Source organism: Odontesthes bonariensis, chromosome 21 (genome assembly GCF_027942865.1).
Source record: "Odontesthes bonariensis isolate fOdoBon6 chromosome 21, fOdoBon6.hap1, whole genome shotgun sequence".
Taxonomy (NCBI): Eukaryota; Metazoa; Chordata; class Actinopteri; order Atheriniformes; family Atherinopsidae; genus Odontesthes; species Odontesthes bonariensis.
In genome coordinates, this window is record NC_134526.1 from 15,459,077 (window position 1) to 15,484,578 (window position 25,502).

Sequence of the window (25,502 nt, forward strand, 5' to 3'; positions counted from 1 at the left end):
TGTGGTTATTCTGCTGAAATAATCAGTCCTTAAACAGGGAGACAGATATAAGAAAAATATGCTTCTTCCCTGTCTCCCATCCTCTTGTCTGCAGTCCACATTTCTACCCCCTTTCTATCCCCTTTTTAAAAACTGTTTCATGGCCAAGTTCCTCTTCATCAATCAAGCAGGTAAACGTGTGGCATTCCATGTGTGGCATTTCCATTTTATAGCTGTTACTGTTCATCTATAACATGTGATGCAAGTGAAACACGCCATCTGTAGAGTGCAAAAAGAGAAGAAAATTAAAGAAAAAAAGAGAGAAAGAAAGCAGGAAGATTAGGGGTGACCGGATCAATAGTTTGGTACATCTAATAGAATACATCTTGTGAGTTCAGCAACATAAAAAAAGGCATCCACAGAAGACAACAGTAGCCTTTCTACAGCAAACAAAAAAAGCAGCTTTACATCATTCAGCTAATTGAAGAGCGCTCTCTGGGAGGTATACGTATCATTACCCAAGTCTGCTATAAAGAGAATACATAATGAGAGGAAAAACCGAAGGTTCTCCACGGTGTGCCAATTGTTCAGACGGCCAGTGGGATGAGATTAAACCTTAACATTAAACATCTTAACAACCAGAAACATTCTGGAATATTATGATATGTCTGCTCATACAAAACAGTTAAATCATTCCCTAAAACGTGCACAGGCAGTGTGACAGTGTGGGCATGCATGGCTTCCAATGTCACTGTCACTACTTTATTTTATGTTGTTAGAGGAGAAAGAAGAGATGAATTCTGAAGTGCTCCGAAATCATCAAAATGCAGTGAAGTTGATTTGATTTAAAAGGTGTTTTATAGTACCGATCAAGGATGAACCGATTCAGAAGGCATTTCAGTTTGAAATGTACAAACTGAATAGGTTCTGTCATCCTAATTTGGATATTGAGATATGCTAACAATTTTTTATGCATTTGGTAAAAGTTACTTATTCACACTCGACCAACATTTATTGCTTGCCTATTTAATTGTATTATGTCTCCCATTACATCGATTCTCTCAAATTGTCCTCCATTTAGGGCTTCTTTTCTATTGTCATCTCATGGCAGATGCCCATCAGGGCCTTGTCGGAGAAATAAAGTAGGGATTGAGATGACTAAACCCACAATACGTGCTCAGAACCTTTCAATATTTCCCCCGCGCCAGGTTCGTCGTTTCACGACGACCCCTCCCCTCCATCACTTAATCATTCTTTCCATCATCTCTGCTTACCCCCAAAAACACATAGCAGCGTCAAGTTAACAGTGCTCACCAAAGCGGAAGTACATGCTTTTAAAATAAAACGCCAAAATAAGACCAACTTAAATTCCAAATTTTAGGAACAGTCCTGAGAGTAAATAGGTATATGCCTAGGGGTAGTAGGCCTATTAACATATCGTGCAGGTGTTGCACTATTCAACATATTTGTTTGTTTGTGTTGAGTTTTTTTTTAATGCCTGCGCTTCTACCCAGCCCCACCCACCCTCAAGTTAAGACACATTATAACGGTAGTAATTGCCGTCTCCCTTTAAAAACATTGTGAATGAATGCCCATATAAGCATTTCTAAGTATAGATAGAAGTGTTTTAAGAATAAGAATGAGAGAAAAGAAAAAAAAAAGAAAGACAACTGAGAGTCACAAAAAGCGCAGTTGTCTGGAGCTTCGGTCTGTCCTTGCTAATAAGGTAATTTGAATAAGTCGAGTTATAAATAGACTTGATTGCCATGAAAGGGTCGGTTCTGACTAACAAACGTGAACCACTTTCTCAGTTGACCTAAAGCTACTTGCCTCGTATTGGACAAGGGGTTTTATTGTTATAGGAAAAAAATCGGATGTGATCTTTACTTTATCCTGAAGTGCATCTTTCTCTTTCTCTCTCTCTCTCTCTCTTACACACACACACGCTCACACACACACACACACACACACACACACGCACATACACAGTGCACGCGTTCACTTCTAGCGGCTGCACGGCTGTCTGCTCACAGAAGATGGTGGCGGCTGCTGCCACTGTATTTTGCCCACCGTGCCAGAAAGGCGCGCACAGTCTTCCAGCTGCTCTGGTGCGCACAAAATCTTCAGATAACCCGGAGAGATAGATTCCTCTCGCAGTGTGGATGGCACAGAGAATGGACAGGCGGGACGATGAAGCAGCAGTCCTAATGTCATTTTAGTCTTGGATTAAAGAGGAATTATTTGGAGGTATGACGACATTCTCCCCATCCCATTCAGCTCAGTTAAAGTGGTTGGATCAAGGCAGGACTCTACTTAAACCTGTGGGACTGAGGTGTGGGGGTGTGGAGCGGAGGTGGAGACCTTTTAATTAGCTCGACTCTCTCCGGATCTTCGTAGTCTGGTGTCCACAAGGGTGAGACCAAGCCACCGTGGGCAAACTTTACTTCAGAAAAGGAAAGATCGCTCGATACTTCGTGAAGTCTGCTCGAGGCTTCGTTTTTCATCGCAGCTGTGCGGTGGACACCGGTTATACAGTCAGGAACCGCCATGGTCAGGATATTTACACCATCTGGATATTTTCCTGGGGCGCATTGTGACGGTGGATTGGCGACATGTGGCGTGACTGGATACCAAAGCAATACTGATGCAACACAAAACTGAAACGGCTCTGTGCATAGCTCTGGGGAGCGTGTCTGTGCACGAGCCACTGACAGCCACGCTCTTGCAATAAATCCACACGTTTATTTGGGTGTTTCTCCACAAACAATTTGCCACAGATCCGCTTGCACAAAATCTTGAGTTTGGAGACGCTGTGGCGACGAAGACTCCGGAGTGGAAAGTCAGGAAAGGACGGGGCTGCGTCCACGGGAACAGTTGGTATTAGGCCCTGCAGCAAGGACCATGTGGGTATATTTAAAAGCTCCCTTGGTAGTTTTTGCACTCATGTTTCCGTTCGCCTCATGTTGCAAAACTGACCTTTGCGATCAACATGACAAACGATAAATCTTGAGCAACTGACTTGTTTTGAGTGAAGTTTTGTCTTGTTCAGAAGTATTCATATTTTTCTATATGCCCAGTGGAAGTGAGTAAATCTGAACGGATGAAGTGGACTGGACATGCGCCGCTCAATTTAATATTCTGACTGTCGCGGACTCTATAAAAACTCAGCTGAACAGGACTTGCTTGTACTAATAGCGAGAGTTTCAGAACAATACTAAACCCATCTATTCACTTTCCCGTTTTGGATCCCGACCTTCACTTTTACGCACAATATTCTATTTTTCTTTTTTCTCAAATATTTCCCGTGAGGGAATCAAACTGTGTGCTGCAGACTCCAGTTGGACTGGAACAGAGCAGGCAGCAAGTGAACCTTGCAGTTTCAAGTGAGTCAAAACAGACGGGAATGTAGAGGAATGCAGGGATTGACGTCAAGAAGGGCAATAATGAACTAGTCAAAAACTTTGGATGGTCTTCTGGTGTTAATACAGCCAGAGCACTTTAACCTAAGTAGGATTCTTCCTGAAAATGGTAATGCTTGGGATCTCTTTAACACTTCTAAGATTCAACAATCATTACTCTAGTTGTGATACTGTGGCCAAACATTTAGCCTTACCTCTTTAAATATTTTTTCATAAATGACCGTGCCTTCTCCATAGACTTTGATTAGTCTTTGATTTCTGGATAGACCAGGAGACAACATGGCATCCCCCCAGCATCAACAACTGCTGCCTCACCACACAGAAGTGAGCTGTGACTCCAGTGGAGATGGAGGCGTCTCTGTGAAAATTGGCACCAGTGTCAAACACAAGCATGGAGGCGGGCCACTGGGTTCAATCGGGGGAGGCTTAATGGGGGGAACTAAGCACTGCAAGTACAGCATTTCTTCTAGCTGTAGCTCTGGAGAGTCCGGACTGAGGAGGCCTGTGGTCAAGAGTTTCCGTATCCAGAAAAAGATGCCTCAGCTTTTTGAGAGATCAGCAGGACATTTCTGGGACCCAAAGTTTGACTCCTCCATCCTGGAAGAGGCCTGTAGAGAACGGTGTTTCCCTCAGACCCAGCGGCGCTTCCGCTACGTGCTCTTTTACCTGGTAGCTTCCAGTTTCCTCTGGGGATTGTATTTTGCTGCCAACCCCTCTCGCTGTGACAAGGCTACTTTTCTCCTCCCCACTGCTTCCTTTGTTCTTTTCTGCCTCCTACTTTTCCTCTTAACCTTTACAAAGCTGTATTCTCGCTGCTACAACCAAGCATCTCTGCTGCTTATCTTTGTAACCTTCATCCTAACCCTAGCCCCCCAGATCCAGACATCAGGCTTCAGGGACCCAGACACTCCCACACCTGCTCTTGATGTGGAAGAATTCAGTGGAATAGGGCCCACATACAACCAATCCTATGAAAAGCTTGTGGGAAATAGCATCTTGTGCCCCTGTCTCTCTCCTGTAGGCACCTTCTCCCTCTGCATTGAGGTTCTGCTGTTGCTGTACAGCGTTCTCCATGTTCGTCTCTATGCCTCTGTCCTGCTTGGGTTTCTCTACTCTGTCTTTTTTGAGAGTTTGGGCTGGCTGCACCTCACCCAGGTAGGGGAGAACTGGAGCTTATCTACTCCATTGGACTGGGAGACACTAAGCTGGTTGGGCCCAGCCAAAGCGTTGCTCCATCTCTGTGCTCATGCTATTGGCATCCACCTGTTCATTATGTCTGAGGTACGGTCTCGCAGCACCTTTCTTAAGGTTGGACAAGCTATTATGCATGGAAAGGATCTGGAAGTGGAGAAAGCCTTGAAGGAAAGGATGATCCACTCTGTTATGCCCAGAATTGTGGCTGATGAACTGATGAAGCAGGGTGATGAGGAGCTTGGTGATAATTCTGTTAAACGTTACTCCACCAGCGGTGCAGCTGCTGCCATTTCCAGCCCAAAAAACAACAAATGCAAGAAAACTTCCATCCCCAAAGGCCAGATCATTTTCAGACCCTTCAACATGAAACGGATGGAGCCTGTCAGCATCCTCTTTGCAGACATTGTAGGCTTCACCAAAATGTCTGCCAACAAATCCGCTCATGCCCTTGTTGGGCTTTTAAATGACTTGTTTGGACGTTTTGATAGACTTTGTGAGCTAACCGGCTGTGAAAAGATCAGCACTCTTGGAGACTGTTACTACTGTGTAGCTGGTTGTCCAGAACCCAGACCGGATCATGCATATTGCTGTGTAGAGATGGGCCTAGGCATGATTCAGGCAATTGAACAATTCTGCCAAGAGAAAAAAGAGATGGTTAACATGAGGGTGGGTGTCCACACTGGGACTGTACTCTGTGGTATTCTAGGCATGAAACGCTTTAAGTTTGATGTTTGGTCGAATGATGTAAATCTTGCCAATCTGATGGAGCAGCTTGGTGTAGCTGGAAAGGTCCATCTGTCACAAGCCACAGCCAACTTCCTGGATGACAGATACGAACGGGAATACGGACAGGTTATTGAGCGGATAGGCCAGAGCGTCGTGGCTGACCAGCTCAAAGGTAAGCCTTTAGTGGAGGAAAGAGTCGCTGGAGACCATATTAATGATGCTGCATTTTATTTATTAATTTTTTTTTTTTTTTTTTTTTTACAGTAATTTCTTTTTTTTTACAACAATATCGCAGTGGTCTGTTTAGTTTTATTTCTGATGTCACTATGCAGTATCAAGATCCACTGTAGTTTTAACAGATTGGTTGACATTTTTAAACTTAATGTTTCTGATATGAGCTCACAAACGTAGTCTTTTTTTTATAATTTGAAATTTATGTCAAGTAATCGTAACCTGTCATCCTCGAGTGAAATAATTACTTATACCAGCAAATCAGCTGAGTCAAAGCTGTTGTAGGCAAAAAATTGCATTTGTCAAGGTCAACACAGGGTTTAAGCATCATGCAGCATATTTGGCACTAGTTTGCCGGCAGGGGTTGGAGTTTATCTATCCCCTTTGTGGTGTTGGTACAATGTGACTGTATCACATTCAGACGCCATCTTCTTTCCCATCCTACCCTCCCCTCGGCTCACTCTTTGTTCTCTTGCTCAATTACATTGTCTTCCAGACGTCCTCAATGTGTCGTGTTCTCTTAACCTCGCTCTGAACCTCAAGGATTGCTTTACAGCTTAATGTATCTGCACCTTTTCTGTTAGACATTTGCCTGCAGCTCCATCTTCACCTCTCTGCCTTGTCATGTCCCTGCTTCTAAACTGCTTGACTGGAGCTTTTTTTTTTTATGCATTTATGCAAATCGTCTTAGTGTGACTAAACGTGGGCTTAATGGCTCTTGTCATCATTTAAAGCTCGCTGATCCATTGTCGCCAGATAGTAAGTGAAGTGACAATATCTCACGAAGCTATTTCAGATAGTGTTCACCTGCCCTTTTGAATTGGCATTCAGGTTTATTTTTGTTTTGCTGTGGTGCTTGAGGCTACACATTTCATTTTGTCCTGTGCATTTAAGGCAGGGATTAATATGGACTGGGAATTCACACACATTAGCAATTCCAGTGTGCACATTAATAATTTGGGGTTTATAAATGATCAATTTATTCATATACCCACTGGACTCTTCAGAGATAAAATATATTTCCCTGGAATCTGTTCATGTACCAGTGGAGCAACAAGACTGGTCAAAGTGCCTTTTGTTTACTGGCTAGCAGGAGTGATTTATGGGTCTGCATTCCTCCTCATCTCTTTTACATTAACAAATTACTACTATCCTTGCTCTTGCACTTCATTACTTTACTGGAATAAGTGTGTTAACTAGAGTGTGATCACCTTTCCTTCACTATCTCCCTTTTCTTGACTCCTATGTTGCTCTCCTCGTGCATTTACTTCCCCACCTAAGATTTATCCTCTCCCTGTAGTTTTTCCATGTCAGTGAGAGAGCTGGCTGTCAGGTGAGAGTTGTTCTCCAGCGCTGTAAAATTCCCTGCACTGTCTGGCTCAGACTGTGTAAATCACTTTGGTAGCATTGCAGCCAGGCGTTGATCCCTCCTGTATCTGGTCCCCATTGCTTGACTCAGAAGTAAATTGCTCTGACAGACACTGATTGTTGTGCAGCCATCGCCTGTGTGTGTTTGCGATGTTTAGTTTCTTCAATAGATTTTGGCCTCTGAGTGTTGTCACACCTCCACTTTTTAGGTCATCCTAAAGCTTCAGCAATTTCTTACCCACAGATGCGTATTTCTAAAGGTTTGTTCTCCCTTTTGCAACCATAAGCTATTTTATTTGAGTGTACAACCACATGTGATCAGTTGGGTGTTACAGCTGCATCCTGTTGTCTCCCCAGCTCTGACCTGAGACCTGCGTTTTTGCAAAAACTGTAAATGTGGTCAGTTTACATGGGAGTGCTGTAATAAGTCTGCTTGATTAAAATGCAGTCATCTATCAGGCTCCAAATAATTTCTCTCATTATCTTTACATCTGAATACTTGATGATTTAAAAAAAAAAAAAAAAAAAAAAAAAAAATTTCTCAGAAAATTGAGAAAATGCATTGTAGTGTTACCAGGCTCCAAAACTATGAATCTGTCCACACTATAACGTTCTCTGATGCTGGAAATGAAGTGCAATATTATCACAAGCTTGTTTGTTTAAAAATAGAAAAAAAAAAAGCAATCAAGCAGATTGTTGGTTAATATTTAAAAATTCCGTAAAACACTGCGTAATGCCTTACTATTTCTTTAGTTCAGTTAGCAGTCAAACAGTGACATAAAGCAAAGCAAAACAAAACAAAACAAGTAAAATCTCATATGATTAGTAGATTATCAGGTAAACTCTAATTCAGAGAAATGTAATGGATAATGAGCCTCATCTAAAATTATAACCGAGTTAGTTAATGATGATGGTGCTGGAACTGTACACAAACTGTAGGCTTCTTCGTTTGTTTGTTTGTCTCTTCAAGGGTCTGCTCATGAAGTCCGACCTTGTTGTGTTGTTCATTTTCCTTACTGGAAATGTGAGCTATATTTAGTTCCATTTCCTTGGAAAGTACCTGTCTGCCTTTCCTTTGTGCTTAATACAGAGTGATGGCACCTGCAGAAGATTATCCCTTTGGAGGAGACTGTCAGTGTGACTTTATTATTCTGCCACAAACATCCAAACACTGCTCTCCTCTTTTTTTTTTTTTTTTTTTTTCAAGAAGCCATTGTTTCCAGAGAAAATAATGTGGTTTGTTGGCTGATGTTCACCGAGGATTGTGTTTGAGGATTGTGATATGAAATTATTACAGTAATGCCAGTTGAGGCTCAAATCTCTTTCTCTACAATAATATTACAGATTAACAACGCCTACACTCGTTTTGTGACTTAGGGATGAATTGAGTGACTGAAAACATGATGGCTTGAAAGGGTTTACTTGTAACAAGAATGTATCGAATCATCTAAATTTGTGCATCCTCTCACATATATACAGCTTTATAGAACATTTCAGGGAACTGTTCACATCAAATGCAGGTTTATTCTTAAGTGTTCTACAGCATATTCACTTTTATCTTTACCCAATTAGACTATAATAAGATTATAAGCCAGTGTTTCCCTCATACTTAAGTGCTTCACAGCACATCCAATCAGATTTCTGAAGGTCATCTCATGGCAGGACCACTTCATGGAAAACAACCAACGAGAGACCCACTGTACTTTACTTCTTGATGAAGAAGGAATGGCTGACCCAAGTTCACCAAGCCTTGGAAAAGGCCTGGAGATTAACAGTGGACAGTGACTTTACATCTGTACACAAAAGCCCAAATAATTTTAGATGTCCGAATTATCGGTGATAACTGCTGAATGTGTGAGGAGCAGTTTGTGTCAGTGGCCTGTTAATAACCTCTTTCTTGTCCTAAAGAGTCCAAAAAAAATCAGGTCTTGCTGGTTTATCGTTTATTATTTTAATTTTGCTCTTCAGAGTCGTCCTGTTTTGTATGTTTGTTGTGAACCTTCCAGGCTGATGCTAGAAATCAAGTTGAAAAACATTTTCATTCATTTTGGCTTTTCACAGCTCTTTTGTATAATTCCGTAGGTCCTTTCCACTAATACTCATAATGAACAGGGTTCTCACTAACCAGCTGCCATAAGGTATAGCATGTTCTCAGATTGAGATTCTAAATTGTAAGAGGGACCTTCTCAACCTCATAGTGATGAGTAACACTGAGCCGGGCATCTATACAGTATCACCTACCCTCAGACAGCGCTTCCGTCTTTACCCTGTGGGAGATTTCTAATTAAGGCTAAGGCTTTGGCTGAAGTGATTAATGTTAGTAATTCTCCATCTTCAAATCTCGCCGCATTGGCCCAGTTGTTATCTTGACCTCCGGAACACATCAGTTCCTGCCAGCTAGGCGTTTTTATCACAATAAATGATATTGATTGCCTATAATGAGACTGTCATGGCTGTGTATATTTATGATGAGGCAACAAGGGCGATGACAACAAAAGAGGGTTCATGTTAGTTGGATATCAAAGAAAAGCAAAGAAGGCCATGTGTTATGTCATATACTAACAAAAAAGATAATTTATGTTCTGACTGACAATATGCATGAACTTGTCCATTTTTAAGACTCAAGAAGTTTAACTGATCATGTGCACGACTAATTTGAGAACCGATAAGCGTTTTGATGCAGATAGTACTTGTACTGTTCATCTGTTCCATGGTGTTTGTACTTCATGCTCTGAACCAAGCAGTTATCAAGTGAGCCATGTGTTCTTTCTCAGAGATTTACTTGCACATTTTAACACAACCCTGCCCCCAACGCCTGAATGCTGTCTCGTTGAGCTGTGCTGTCAGTCAGCAAACTGTATAAAAATTTCCTTTAAGCTTGATTGAGAAATTACTTTTGACTGCTGCAACCTGATTGGCAGCAAGTGACACTGGTTATGCTTTAAGGTGTTCTATTCAAGAATTTCTTTTTAAAGTTCAGTCTTTGCTAACCAGCTAGCCCTGTCCTGCCCTGTTTTGTTTCCCTACCTGCAGCTGGTCATATCACTGTTGTTTGTCCTTTGGCTTCTTTTTTCAGCAGTATTAATTTATTCCTGTAGTGTTACAGCTGCTTCTGTGAGCTTGGCAATGTGTCACATTGCAGATCAGTTTAACTACCATGTGACGATACCTTATTTTTGAGCTTCATGGAAAAAGACAATCATGGACAAATTCACACATTTTCACCTCTGTATAGCACTGACAAAATGCTGTGTGTGTGTGTGATAATTTGCAGGTGGTCTGCTTGCATACTGCTGTACTTGACAAAAAAGTTAAACAGTTTGGCTTTTCACCCTAATATATACTCAGCTGTCTTCTCACTCCTGCCAGCAATCAAATACCTAGCATAATTTTCGTCTAGACTCTTGAGCCCAAATCAGTATGCACACACAGCATTCAGCTACTGTAGAAAGACGGAGAGGGTGTTGATGGATAAGTGGGCTGCACTGAGTGGAGAAGCTTAATTCTTAGAGAGGTTAGGACATGTAGACATAGGGGTAGACCGTGGTGAGGATTTGGTGGCAGCTGTGGTGATTTTACGTAAAAGAGTGTTAAATGGATCACGGGTTTACTATTAGAAGGCTCGTAGTTTTTTGTAGTGGCCGTTTTCCCTGATGTCTTGGAGAGTGATACGACGGCACAGGCGACACTCAAGGCTGCCAAGGGAGTGCCAATGAGACTTGAAACTGCAATCTTGTATTGCAGTGATCAAGCTGCGGCTAGTTCTGCATGGTAGATTACAGCTCTAGCTAGAGAGTAATGGTGTAATACATCACGCTGCATTGTACAGTGTCTCTCTGTGCTGCACATTATAGTTCAGCAAAGCATGGCACTATAGCCTGCAGCTGTGTGATATCACTATTTATCTTGTTTGGCGTTATCATACCGAACAAGTCAGCAGAACCACTGTCATGGTCTGCAAACATGGGGCCATTGTGACGAGGTTGGTGAAGGTTCCATGGTGTGCTGTCTAGTTTTATTGCTATGATCATTTAGGTTATCTGATGTGTCACACAGTTACTCAGCAGAAATATAAAACCTGTTCTCATTTGGGAGAATTGCACAGCGAGTGTGTTACTTGCTGCTTCGACCCAGTGAGCAGCAAAAAAAAAAGTTCTACAGGGGAGGTGTGATGAGTTTCTGAATTGGGAGCAGAAAAGTCAAGAGAAGAAGGGAGGAAAAAAAAAAAAAGCTGCAGTAACCTTATCTGTAATTCATTGAGATTTCTATTAAATTGATACTGTTGGAGATTTTTCTTTTAGCATGTTTTTGTGCCTTGCTGTATTTTCTGTCACCATAAGTAGTGTCAGAAGGACCCCCAGAGAACCCTCGGGCTTCTTACATGAAAAGGGGACAACTATCCTACATGCCTGAAGCTGCTAGCTCTGACTGTTTGAATGGAGATGAGGTGGAGGAGAGAACCTGATATTAACAGCACAGCTGTGTGTCTAATAAGAAGCCACACTTGCAGGAAGCTAACATGGCTGAGCTGTTAGAAAAGATACAGCTCGTGGAATGTGTGGAGCCAAACATGGTACAAAAAGGGTTTTCAGGCACTCACTGCAGCAATTTGCTCCTAAGCCTCGTGACATTTTTATTTTAGCCCTGTGTAAGATAAAGACAGGAATTAAGACCAATACTGGTGCCTATAAAGGATAATGTGCAGGGGACATCTTATAGGTTATAAGGTGGAGACATTCTTCAGTTTCAGCCTACAGAAAAATGTTGCAGGAGGGTTTGAATTATAATGAAATTTATTTTACAAATAATTATAGTATTTTGTTTAGTAGTATGGTAAAATGTAATCTTTGCCTTTGCTACTCTTAAAGTGGCAAATATTTAAAAAAATGTTTGTTTTTTTTCTCTGTAAAGATTCTATTAAATCAACTAGACTGGTTGAATTGGCCTATTATTCATTTTAGGGAGGACATTATGAATCAACTAGCTGATGCAGAGTTAATGATCAACAATCTAGTTGTTATCTCGAAGAAACTGGCAAGAGATGTCACACTGTGAACAAGATGAAAAATATACATCTGTAGCTTTTTTTTCTTATTCAAATGCTTAGTGTTTAAAATTATAAAATGGAGACTCACCCAAGGCATGCACACAGGCTTCTTTTTTAACATGAATATTGATCTGGAAGAAACTACCCATTCGTGCTCTGCAGCATTTCTATTTCAGCGACTCCATTAGCTAACATTGATAGGGTGGGTTAATAAAGGCAGAAAGAAAATTTTATTTAGCCATGCTTCGATGAGATGACTGGAGGGGGGCCATTGACGGATATGTCTGTCAGTCCTGTAACTCGATGAGGCTGTGAATAGTGGGAGTGTTGAGCAGCAGGATAGCAAATCATACTACATTGTTCCTTGTCTTAAAACTAAAGTGGGCCACCAAGACATTCATTTCTATATATATATATATATATATATATATAGAGAGAGAGAGACATATTTATGCTTTTGCAAAATTCGCATGATTATCAGTAGAATTAAACTGTTTCACTGTCTGATAGGGGACAAAACATAGACATGGGTAAATCATGTCATCTTGAGATGCCTTAGTGTAACGTCAACACTTTTCAATGTAGCCAGACTTGATACAGTTTCTAAAATTACTTGTTTGGTGCCATTGCTCAAAGGAATTGTTGCTGTCTCATTGACTGCATGTGGCAAGCCAGACCGTTATGTGGAATGGAGTTTTCACAGAGGTGCATTTTATTAGAGAGGATCAGCTTGCACTTCTTCCTTCAAATGCATCTTCCCTGCTGCAGGCTGAGGGAAAAGATAAAGACATAAAATAACGAAAGCAGAAAATAGGAGAGGACATGCGAGAAGGGAGTTATAAAGAAATAGACCAGTGAATACAGATGATAGTTGCTTCCTAAGGTTTGTCCTGTACAAGGCTTTTATGCGCCTGTACTTCACAAGGACATTTCCCATCTGCAGCAACACACACACACACACACACACACACACACACACACACACACACACACACACATTTACTCATTCTCTGCACCCTGGGACTGCACAGGCTAATTGCCATGGCAACAGGCTATTAAAGGGTGAGGGTCAGCTACCTCTTTTTAGATGTAAGGATTGGTGCTCTGACTAAGAGAAAGGGCTTCATCTGACTTTATTTATTGTTGGAAAAGAGAGCACAATTTTTTTTTTTTTTTTGTGCACAAACATGTGCAGCAATTAATATTTTTTTCTTTTTCTTCACCCTCCACCGGCATGTCTCTACAGGACCACTATACAAATGCAAACTGCGCACACTGCCTTTTCTTCCGCCCTGAGAAAGTGGAAGAAAAGTGTTTTTTCTATGTTTTATTTGTTTTCTGCAGCTCTTGCTATTTCACTGCGTGTGTGGATTGTCATTTGCATCTCTCCCTGTACAGTGTGTGTTGTGTATGGACTAAAGGAAGTGTTGTTGATGAATTGCTTTCATGAGTCACTGATGCCTTCTAAGCTTTTTTCCTTTTTGTGAGAAAATTCCAGCGCTCCTCTCAACAGAAACGTACTCGCCTTTACTGACATTGACAGATGGAGCTCACTCTTAAGGTGACATACAGTGACCTCTTACTCTGTCCACCACACACCACTTAGACATAAAAACTTAATTTTGCACTTGCCATTCAACTACAGCAAACGCAAACACCCACACATGCGGTCACACCCTGTGTATGGTTGTGGGCTGTTGTGACTTGTTAGTGTGCACAGCGGGAGGGTGCATTTGATAAACGGTTGTGTGAATTATGAATGAGTGAAGAGTAGGGGCAGCCGCTGCCTGCTGAAACCTGCTACTGCACTCAGAATGCACGGGTTAACTGTGCAGCTTTGTGTTTATGCAGCATGCAGTAAAACTACTGTTTGCTTTTTTTTTTTTTTCTTTTCCTTTAGTGCTCGTGTGCAGATTTACATCAGTTATAGATGTATGACTATTAGTATTTCATCACTGGGAGGTTGGGGATTTTGCTTAGGCCTGTTTTGGCCCACTCCTCTCAGAGCATGAGGAAGTATTTTGAAATACTTGTCTTACACACCCTTCCTGTGTCACTCTTTAAGACATTTAAGTAAATATCTTCACCTTCCTTTTGACCCCTTGTTTTTTTTATGTTGTGTCCCTGTGGTCTAGTTATTTTTGTACCCATTGTCTTATGGTTTATATATGCTGTATACATACTGTCTGGTCAGATATCATTTCAATAAGCTTGTGCAATGTCGCAGCAATGATTTCCATAAATTTTTCGCAAAGATAATGTATCGATGGCGGGAGAGTTAATCCCCCCCCCAAAAGATTGTCTGTGGTGTTTAGGTCCGTGGTGGCCAATCCATGTGTGTAAAATGATGTCAGTAGATTAGCAAATGGGTTCCAAGATTGGGAAAATAGCCTATCTATCATTTACGATACAGCCCATTTAGGAGTCGTATTCTACAACTATTCCATTGGGGATAATCAGGACAGCGTCATTATTTTTTTCGTTTGTGTAGTGTCTTTGTGCACGGCCTGTTTGCTTGCACCAACAAACTCAATTTCCAGAAAAGTTTTCTAAAATGCAGCAAACTGAAATCTGTAAACTTTAATTTGCTTGGATTGCTAGTTAACAGACCGAGGAAGTAATTTTCAGTGTCTTTACTGACAAACTTCATTATATTTAGAGAATGCAAACAAATCTATAATTTAATGCCAACAGGCTAAAAAGAAAGAAAAAATTGAGAGAGAGAAAAGTTGATTGAGTAAACGAGTAATAACTTTCTGGAATCAATCAACATAAATCAGTTCCCCTGAATGGAATTTAATACAGGTATGGTTACAAACATTTGGGTTGAACACGGTCAGCTGCAGAGTGACCTGGTGGTGCCTCTCGGACTGGAGCAGATAATGAAATTTACATCAGATGTTGCACACAAGAGGATGTGGAAGTCATGAATTGCCTTTTAGTCTTTCCAAGCAAGGATGGATCATGGCTCAGCACTCAGTGCCAAACTCTGAGACTCATTGCTCAGTTGGCCTGAGGTCTTTCAAATTCTGTAATACATAATGTTGTGAAAAGATTCGGGGAGTCTGGGGGAATCTCAGAGGATAAAAGCGTAGCCTGAAAACCTCTGTTGGCTGTGTGTAACTTTTGAGCCCTCAGGCAGCATTCTATGAAAAACGTCATGTCACCGTAATCAGAATGGACACATGGGCTTAGGAGTACCTTAGAAAACCATCGTCACTCAACACAGGTCCCGCCTCATACGGAAATGCAACATAAAACCGCAGTAGGTTAAACAACATGTCAACTTTGTGCAAGAGTTCGCTGGGCACAAGAACTTGTTTGAACTTTCGTTTTAGGAGAAATGTTTGTTTTTGTTGTTTGTTTTTTCAGAAGGACAGTTTCGTACCTCTTTCTACACAACTTATGACAGCATGGCTATTTAGACTCCAAGTATCACCAGTTCCCGAACAATTAAAAAGTGTCCTTCAAAAGAAGCATGAATGTTACACAATGGTAAACTAGACGAAGATGCTGAAAATAATTTCCTTTGCACTTGTATCTGGTAAAGAAATGTTCAAATTAATTGAATTAAAGATTTAACTTTTTGTTGTACTTTGTAGCACTTCCCAACGTCTGGAAATGGGCTTTGTATATAAAACTGAGATCTTAAGTGCACAATGAACATGTACCTGACAATGTGTTCTTGCTGAAGACTTTAGTACCAAAGGGAAAATCTGTCCCGGTGTGGAGAGTACACAGCTGCTATTATGGTAATCTTGCAGAATGGGTCAATGCAGATCAATGCCAATTTTTGCTGAGTGATCCTCTTTATCATATGATTAAACATTACTACCCTGATGTGAGATGGTCTCTTCCAGGAAGATGATATCCCCATGTTAGCTGCATGAGATGTTGCTGAAAGATTTGATTATGAGGATGACATGAGGCATAAGATGAGGCTTTCGCAGTCACCACCAACAGAAGTCCAAGTGAAGGAATTTTATTTTACAAGAATGGTGTTTCATCCATTCAGCCGAGGTGCATTCTTGCTCGCCTGGTTAGCCATTAACTTACCAAGACATCGTATGTTTGTTTTTTTTTTGTTTTTTTTGTACATACATTAAAAACATTAATATTCATTTTAGGCCCAAATATACACTTTAAGACCTCAGGTGTCCTTTAACCTGGATGAACAGCACGCTTATGTTTCATGAGGTCCTAATGAGTTATTAATGTTTGACATGCTGGTTTTGATAAATATGTGGTTTGAGGCTGATAACCAGTAGTAAGATAAAGTAAAGTGGGATCATATTTTGGTTTCAGATTCTGAAAATATTGTTTTGCAGTGACAGTGCTGTGTAGATGGTGTGTCTGGTGCCTCGCTTGTCAGTTGAGCTCAAGAGCAGCCTCAGGCTCATCTTCCTCCTTTGACTTTAATGTGGAGCAGTCCTCCTGTGTACCACTAACTGTCATCTGCTACTTCATTCCCATACTTTATAGCTCATGTAAGCCAACATACTATCAATCCCAAGGATCATTGCTTACTTACAGCGTTTTGTGTATGTGTGTGGCAAGTACCTGATATATTCCTCACATAGTTCACTCCCTGTTCTTTGATTACTTTGAATTTGTCTTTCTCTTCCTTTGTTTTTTTTTCTGTCTAGCTTCCTTTTTGATGCTGTCTCATTGTGTAACTGTCTTAAACTGCTGCCAATATCAGATTGTCTGCCTTTTTTTTCTAAGCCATGGGACTTAATGGACCCGTCCTTTGTTCTTTTTAAGAGAAAAGGGTCATCGCACAAACAGCCTACAAGCAACTTGTGTCTCAGTGTCAGGCAGAATAGGATTCAGGGTAGAAGCAGAGCTTGTAATTAGCGTCGTCATTTACTCTTGCCGTATTACTTACCCGTTCTGGAGCAGCAGATCCAGCACATTTCTCATCATTAACCCCCAGTGAAGATGCCATCACTCAAAATGTTGCGTTAGCAACGTTTGTTATCTTGGAGCGGAAAAGGCTTGGGACTGGTGGTGCATGAGTGAAAGGGAGGTTTTTTTCTCCACTGGCTATTTGCTTTGATCATATACCCACAGCTACAAATGTGGTCAGTGTTTAATCAATAGGGGAGTGCTGCTCATAGCAGCAGGTCAATAGCATCTCTGACTGAGATATTTCAGCATGTGATAAAATCGAATTTCAGTTATAAGCAAGACTCTTGACAGAAAAAAAGAAAACTCCAGACAGTTCATTAATTAGAAATGCATTTCTTTTTATGGCCATTTCTTTTCTTTGTTAAGACAGCTGGTGTCAGACGGCAGACTCAACTTATTTATCATGGAGGGATGAAATGCAATTCATCATTACTTCCTCATTCAGCATGTTTCAAAGCCACGGTCCAAAGTACCCTTTAGATTTTTATTTATTTATTTGAAATTGTGAAAAAGATAAAGGTTTACACTGTTAGAGGTTTTATATACAAGACAAAAGAGAGCATGTGAGCATCAAGAAAATAAAAAAATTCAGACACCGTATAAAAGTCTTCTTTCTAAAGTAACATTTTGAGAGATTTAACACATCTCTGTGCCCAGCATCGGAGGTTTTTAAAGTTCACTTTTATGTGGTTGTATAGTGAACTCATATTTCTCTAAATTTATTGTACAACCACACGTACACGTATGGATATTTCTGCAGTGTACACAGATGTGCTGATGGTTGGAAATGAGCTGTATGGGATAAAGGAAAATGGCATTCAGAGGTCTATGTTTGCACTGGCAAAGAAAGGAGGTCAGTGTAAGCTTTTGAGATGATGTCAGTAGAGGCAATTCTTTGCGGTGCATAACCTGCTATGCCATTGGTGATGAGGCATACGGATATGGGCTTAGACACAAAAAAATATGGGGGATCGTTGGACTGCAGACAAAGAGAGAGGGAGGAAGTAAATGACACTGAGCCTCAGTGCGGTTGACAAAACGGGGAGAAAATACAGGCCACTGAGCAAAGGAGAAGAGGATGTCAAAGATTTTGGAGGGATTTCAGCCTTATCTATTGTTCTGCCAGCAGACCAAGCCAGCCAGGGACTGTCAAGGAGGGATGGATTGCAGACACAGAATACAAAAAGAGCGCACAGAGCATACGACATGGACCCAGCCAAGTGAGAGTTAAAGACTGGAGAGATGTCAAGAGTTTCTATTGTTGTTTTGATTGAGCTGTGGTAGGGCCGGGCTGAAGCCAGAAAAAAACGCAGAGGCCAAATATGGAAATTTTGTTATAGTGCCATCTCTGTTTACAGCAGTGAGGCACAAAAAAGGGGAAGGATATTGACAGATTTGTTGATTAAAAGGGGAAGAAAGACCTCAGAATGGCGTGTTCTGTGGGGACTCTGAGGGAATTTACAGTTTAGAAGCATGTTTTTGTGCTCAATCTGGAGTGGTCATGCTGAGAAAGCCCATGTGGTGTACACGACCTGCTTTTTCTTTTTATCTGCTTAGTTTTATGTAAGCTGTTCTGAGTGTCACTGTGGGTTATCTGGGGTCCTCAAGTGCTGGCAAGAACTGTTAAATTTTCCTGATGAGTTTTAATCATAATTATCAGATGTGGTTTGGGTGCAACATTCTGTTTAAGGCATTTGTAAAATGTCTAGCAACTATTATTAATTTGTATTGAGAATAAAAGGTAAAAAAAAAAAATAAATAAATAAATAAATAACTCTGTCCCGACAGAGCAAAGTGATTCAGTAATTTACAAGAAAAGACCAATTAAAGTAAGTCTTAATTTGGATTCCTAGTAAATTATGTTGGAAATAGAAGTGCAAGAGAAAATATTAGACGGCAAACAATGATTGTAAATTGAAAAGAAGCTGAAACACAGCAAATAATTGATAGCTTGATGGTATTATTTCAATTGGCTCTAATCTTTTGTAAATTAAAGGCCTACGTTAATTAGACATAAGTTGAGGCATTGTGTTGGTGAATATACCAAACCAGTGCAACCCATACAGTAGAGAGCTTTGGCTCTTTGGGCTTCATATGTATGTAGTTGAGGGAGTTGAATGTGTGAATCAGTGTCTATATTATTCAGAAGACGGTGTGCTATAGGGAAAGTCAGGATGTGAAATGGCCCCATATGTTTAAAAGTCTTTGCTTGACATTCTCTCACAGAAGAAACTGTATTCCCTAATTTGGCATTATAAATAATTCTGCTCACATCATTGCATGTCCTTTAGTGCCCCAGAAGAAAGCGCTCAGCAGAATTGTTCAACTGTAAAGATGAAGGTCACCTCTCACCCCCTCCTCCCCATTCTTGGCACAGGAGTCATGCACATCTTCTTTACTGACAGGCATGACAGCCGAGGTCCTGCTGAGTTTTTTCCTATGAAAAATACATGTAATTCATATTGTCTGACTGACTCAAAGGCCAGATATTTTTTTTTATTTCTCACAGTTACAAACTTACAAACTTATTCTGTTATTTTCCTCCTTTCAAGCTGTTCATGAAATCTTTGTTATCCTTCTTATCTCTCCCACCTGCCCCTTGTGCGCCATACCACAGTAAGAGAGTTCTCCTAAACAGCCTGTCATATTGGACAGGTTCCTTTTTTTTTTTTCCTCCTGCTGTCTTCCGATCATCAGGAACAAGATGTACAGTATATCCCTGGACGGAGACACAGTGGAGAGAAAAGGAGGGGGGCTTCTTGTTGACAGTGCCAAATGGCACGAAGAACTGCTCAGCCTAGCAGAGCTATATCTCTGTGCCACCTGCTCTACTGCCCTCCTGCTCCGATACCTGGCCCTGAAAAGCAAACCTGTCATTATGAGAAGATCAGGCACATGATATGTTTGTGTTTCTGTGTGTGTGTGGTGGGGGCGGGGGGGTTGTATGTGTGTGCTGATCCAAGCATATCTGCCAACCCACCATTGCTTTGCTCTCCATGTTCTTCTGTTTTTAATAAACCTCTCCGGGTACAGCATTGTTGGCTTCTCAGTCCAACTTTATAGTTGCAAATGGAAGTTGAAAGAAAATGTGTTACTTTGTGATGAATTTCCAAAGGGTTTCATATTTATGGTTCTCTTCTTTTGTGTATCCCGGAGGTAATATGAGATTTTTCTTTCTTTTGGCCCTCTTGTTGGACACTGGAAGTGTGTACCAGGCTTTTTGGTTGTCCTTCTCGTTGCTCAGGGGCCAAAGGAGGGTCCTGCAATGACCACCCTAGTGTGTGTTGGTTGTGTTGTGTGTGTCCACTTTTTTCTCGACGCATCATGCAAAGGGGGCCTCTGGGACAGTCATTGTTCCACAAGAGCTTTGACAGGCTATGAAGAGTTGAGAGGAAGCGAGGGGTTGAAGTGATGATGGTGTTTGTTTGTAAAGTGTTTTCTCATTTTGCACTCGTCTGAACTAAACAAAGGGCTTGGAGAGGGAGATGATGTGACTGGGCTCTCACAGTGAAAGGTTATCTACTGCTCCCTGCCGGCTTATGGCAAAAAACGGGGCACTTCACGTCACATAATGGACAGAGACTGTCACAAATGATGCTCTTCAGTTAGTACAAGGACATCTGAGAGGAGGAGGGGCCAGCGCATGCATAGGCCTGCCTCAGAAACCATCAAAGTGATGTGCGGAGTGACAGACGGATCGTAGAACACCACATACACTCAAACACACACTCAGCTGGAAAGAAACAAGAGACATCAATTGGAACACACAGCATGAAGCTCCCTGACCTTTAGAGCACAGATGTATTCTAATGATGCTGGGCCCTGTTAAAGTGGGCTGTGGAGCAAGCTGCTTATCATGGCCACAATATACTGCCCGACAACACAACCATTTAAATTGCTACAAGGTTATACTGTAGATGAGATTTTCCTTGAAGGGAAACGAATTGGGACACAAACACACTCATGTGCTAAGAGCTCGTGTACCCCCTCATACTAGAACACACAGATAGCATATTATGCAATGCCGTGAGCCTCTGCAGTTGATTTATCTTGCTCCTCTCTGGCTTTCTGACATGTGAAGTAATCAACGATATGAACTCAGTCTAACAAATATCACTACGTTAACCTGTTCAGAGAGGGGCCATAGATTCCTTCCTTTTGCTATGAAGGAAGGATTGGCTGAAATGTCTAAAATCAAGTAACACATTTACTTTGACGTAAGCCAAAGCCTAACAGGAAGTGATGGACGGGGCACACCACATCTCCTGTCAGTTCCCTTAGCCATCAGCTTGGTATACCTAATTTTGAGTTTTGACCCACTTTTTCCTCTTGTGTTCACTCAATTCATGATTTTGTTTTATAATGGTCTGTCTTTTTTAATATTGGGTCATTATTTTCTCATTCACTATAGGAAAAAGAAAAAGAAAACTGCTTTGCCAAGGATTAAAGTCGGGTGAGGAAGGAGGCCAGGGCTCTTACAGAATAATCTTTATTTTATTTCTTAGGAAGGTTCTTCTCTCAGTGAAATGACCCTGAACTATCTGAGTTACAGCAGTGATATAAGCTGGTCTAATTATCTCAATGTTTAAAAAAGAAGATTAATTTATTCTTTTGCTATCTTCTCCAATGCATCCTTTATGAAAAGAGAAGATATGATAATGCCCCATACGATAATGTTGCTGCCACAACTTTGCTGCCACTTGATTACCTTTATGCAGTGGTACTAACTGGATATGAGTATGAGCGGCCTGTAATGATAACATTTAATTCATCATTCACTTCTGCTGCTTTTTCTTTACCACCATGCATCTCTTCTCTCTCCAGTGTACGACTGTTCCATTATTTTGAAGGCGCAATTTTGTGTTTTTCAGTGTAAGCTGCATCTTTTTTTGTTCTCTTTTTTTCTTTTCTTTTTTTTGTACCTGAGGCAAAGAAGCTGCATATTTTTTGTTATTTGAAAAATACTAAATGGTAAATGGACTGTACTTGTATAACACTTTTCTTGTCTAGCTGACCACTACGCTTTCAAGCTACATGCCCCATTCACCCATTCACTCACACACTCATACAGCACGCTACACAGGGCTTTGTTCCAGGCATTCACACACATTCATACACTGGTGGTGGATGCACCGGTAGGCAATGTGGGGTTCTGTGTCTGGCCCAAGGACTCTTCGACATGTGGCCCGGAGAAGCCGGGAGTCGAACCAGTATTAATCTGAGGACTTAATCCCTTGACACACACCCTCATTACAAATGTCACCTGAAAAATACTTAATCCAACAAGCACTCTATAGCTTGGAGTTGTGAATATGCAAAGAAAATACTCCCTTGTCTTACAATTGCGCATGCAGGAAAGCTTGAAATACTTCATTATCTTTTGTATGCTCTTATCGTATTAGTAAGTCGAGACTGAATGGTCCAGGGATTTCTTTTGAAATGAAATTGGCTCGTTCCTCCTGCAGTTTTTTTTTTTTTTTTTAACTCAGCAGATACCATTGCTTTTTCAACAGATCTTTGATCATTGGCCTGAATATATTATGACTCGCATAATTTTGTATTTTTTCATGATTTGGCCTGGAACAGGCATGACTGTTTCTCTGACTAAAATTCTCTCAATCGAGACAGGAAATCAGTCACACCTCACTTCTCTGCCCATGTTTTTTTAGACAATGAAGTATTATTTTATCTCCTTAGCAACTAAGTGCATCACTGATGGACACCTTTACCTCCAGTACCTTCACAATTCGCAATTCATTTGCCTCTTCAGAGATCCTGAGACTAGGGTAGAGGAAGGCAATTGCTACGGGATGGAGAGAGTTAAAATGCTAACACAAAGTTACAATCCCATGTTCTGATTTTCAGTGGCAGTCTGAGGCTGTCTTTAGTTTCCTGCTACCTTTTCTCATCTGCTGCAGTATTCTGCATCACTGGTCCGAGGAATTAGTTTGTTGTTAGTGCCTTTTACCGCAATAATTTCCTATTCCTGATTCCACCTGGTTATTGACACAGCTAGAGTAAGGCAGTCCATCTACACCTCTGCTCACTTTGTGTATGGGTGTTTGACTGGATGTGTAGGTGTTTTATTTTCCTGTGTGTGTATGAGTGTATTAAATACACATGCCGTTACATCCACCTCCTTACCTACATGTTACTTTCTTATATTATTGTGTTATCTCTCCCCTTTCAGTTTTGTTTGTTTTGTTTTGAAGACCACGTTACCCATGTGTCAAATGTGCGGTCAGTGTGAGTGTCAGGAAGTGGAGCCCCAGGGTGGCTCAGCAGAGGCAGTGGCAGACATGTCTGAAGTTCTTAGCACAGACAATGATCAGAGCATGAGGCTGTGGCTTCGCTGAGAGTTGATTTATGTGGCAAAGCACACAGTCACCGGTACTTACCTGTGCAACTTACAAACAGACACAGATTATCTGGTACAATAGTTGTCTTGTCACAACACAATGATCTCGAGAAGTTCAGTCACATACAACCCCTATTTTATTTTTACATTGGGATGCTGCGTGTAAAAAGAAAAAACCTTTCAAATGTTGAAAGTGAGACATTTTACTATTTCATTAACAATATTAGCTCATCTTGAATTTAATGGCCGCAACATGTCTCTAAAATAAGATTCTAGTTGCTCAACTCTCCTGGGTCGTCTTTGCTGTATGTTGCATTTCATGATGCACCAAATGTTTTCACTTTGCAAAAAAGTCTGGACTGCAGGCAGGCCTGTCCTGGAGCCCGGCTATTCTACTACAAAGCAATGCTTTTGTAATAGTTGTCGTATGCATATCTAGCCTTATCTTGTTGAAATATGCAAGGTTTTCCCTGAAGAAGATGTGGTCTTGATGGGACCATGTACTGTGTAGATGAAGGAATATTCGGTCTTCGCAATTTTACATTGCGGAACATTTTTGTAAAACGGCTTCATAATTTGAAGATGCAGTTTTTTGCAGATTGCTTCACCTCTACTTCGGCAAGACGCTTCCTCTCTAAGACACTCTTTTTATTCCCAATCATTTTAGTGACCAGTTGCTGGTTGACTTAATTGGTTGCAACAGGTTCATCCAGTTGTTTTTTGGTTATTTTTGTACCAACTTTACAACTTTTTTTTTTCCCCTGTCCCAGTCTTTTTGATATGTGCCACTGCCATTACATACAAGATAACCTATGACATTTTTCATGAATTAGGAACACATTTGATGTGTACTATGTTTTATTGTGCATACTTTATTGGGCTATGAGATTTGCAATCAATTCAATTCTGTTTCAACCACTTTTGGAATTGGGATTGCACATTTTGGTCTCCCTTTTCTGAATTATGTGCTGGCTGTTGTTTAATAAAAACTCAAAACATCAGTATTCTGGTGAGCCAGTGTTGAAAAGACACCAGACATTTTACTGCTGGTGTGAAATACACCATGCAGTGCATATCAAAGCATCTTCTATCACAGTGAAGCAAGGACATTTTGCTATCAAAAGGTAAGAATGCTGGTTCAATTATTTTTCTGAATAACTCAATTTTTGCAGCTGAATGAGGAAAAAGCTACACCAAACTCACACAGAGACCTTGTAAGAGTGATGGAAATGCTAACATGTTGACAGAAGTGCAAGGACCCAGGTGCTCAAATATTTATCTGGGGCCTGTTGTGTATAAAACTTTCATGGTCATTTGACATGAATATCTGAGCTCCTACACACACTGTTGCTAGTTTACCATAGATAAAAGAAAGATCAAATCTCCCATTCTGAAGAAAGTCAAGATCAAGATTATTAAATGCATGGAATTCAGTACCATACAGAAATTCACTCGGGCTTTTAAGAAGTAGAAGTGAAATTACTGTGATTAATAGTGTTAGAATAGACCTTAGATATGAACCTTGGTGCATTGTGTATACCTCGCTCATCTGTTTTATTTTGAATTGCACAAATAGCACAAAAGCTTGTGCAAACACACCACACATTACATTTATATACATGCATAAGGGAAAAAAAAGGATGACTCATGTGTTATGACCTTGTATTTTACAAGTGGTAGAGATTGATGTTCAGTGCTTTTCTTTCTTTGAAACCTGCTCATATAAGTTGCTGAGGGAATTCATCCTGGATACTGAGCCACAGCTGAATCCTAATGCAACCCCACAACCATCAGTACCTTCAAACAAACAGGGATGTATAAACGTGACTCGAGGTCTTCTCCTGTTACATTTTTGTCTTTGTTTCTTTTCCCCTCTCCAGGTCTGAGGACCTACCTGATCTCAGGCAGGAAGGTTGAGCCTCACGCTCACTGTACCTGCTCCCAAATGGGGTTGTCTGGTTTAGAGCTTGCAGACCCTCGGTGTCCCATGCCCAGAGTGCATACGCCCGATGGAGCCCCTTCAGCTTGCGGTCTGCCCCTGGACAGGGCCAAGGTGAGTAGTTTCTGTCTCTCATAAAACCAGCCATGTTGTTGAAGAATTATGTTACTTGGATCATTTATCATTGTGCAATCTACACTGCCTGAGGAGGAGGAACACTGAGCTCTGTGTTCTACCACAACCTCTTTCCTGTATGTGGGTGTATCAGAAGCTTTTATAAATATTTTCATTTTTTGCCAGCAAGGAGGTTGCTTTTTGTATAGATTCAGT

The 25,502-nt window shown here is 40.9% G+C and overlaps 1 protein-coding gene across 1 annotated transcript in view; it reads left to right on the forward strand.

Moving 5' to 3' along the window:
- Nucleotides 1–1,985: 1,985 nt before the first annotated feature.
- Nucleotides 1,986–25,502, forward strand: part of LOC142372118 (adenylate cyclase 9) — a 32,606-nt gene continuing 9,089 nt past the window's right edge. Inside the window, exons 1-2 of the mRNA XM_075454930.1 lie at nt 1,986–5,490; nt 25,114–25,286. Coding sequence (XP_075311045.1) covers nt 3,678–5,490; nt 25,114–25,286 — 1,986 coding nt within the window. The 5' untranslated portion in view covers nt 1,986–3,677. The remainder of the gene's footprint in view (nt 5,491–25,113; nt 25,287–25,502) is intronic.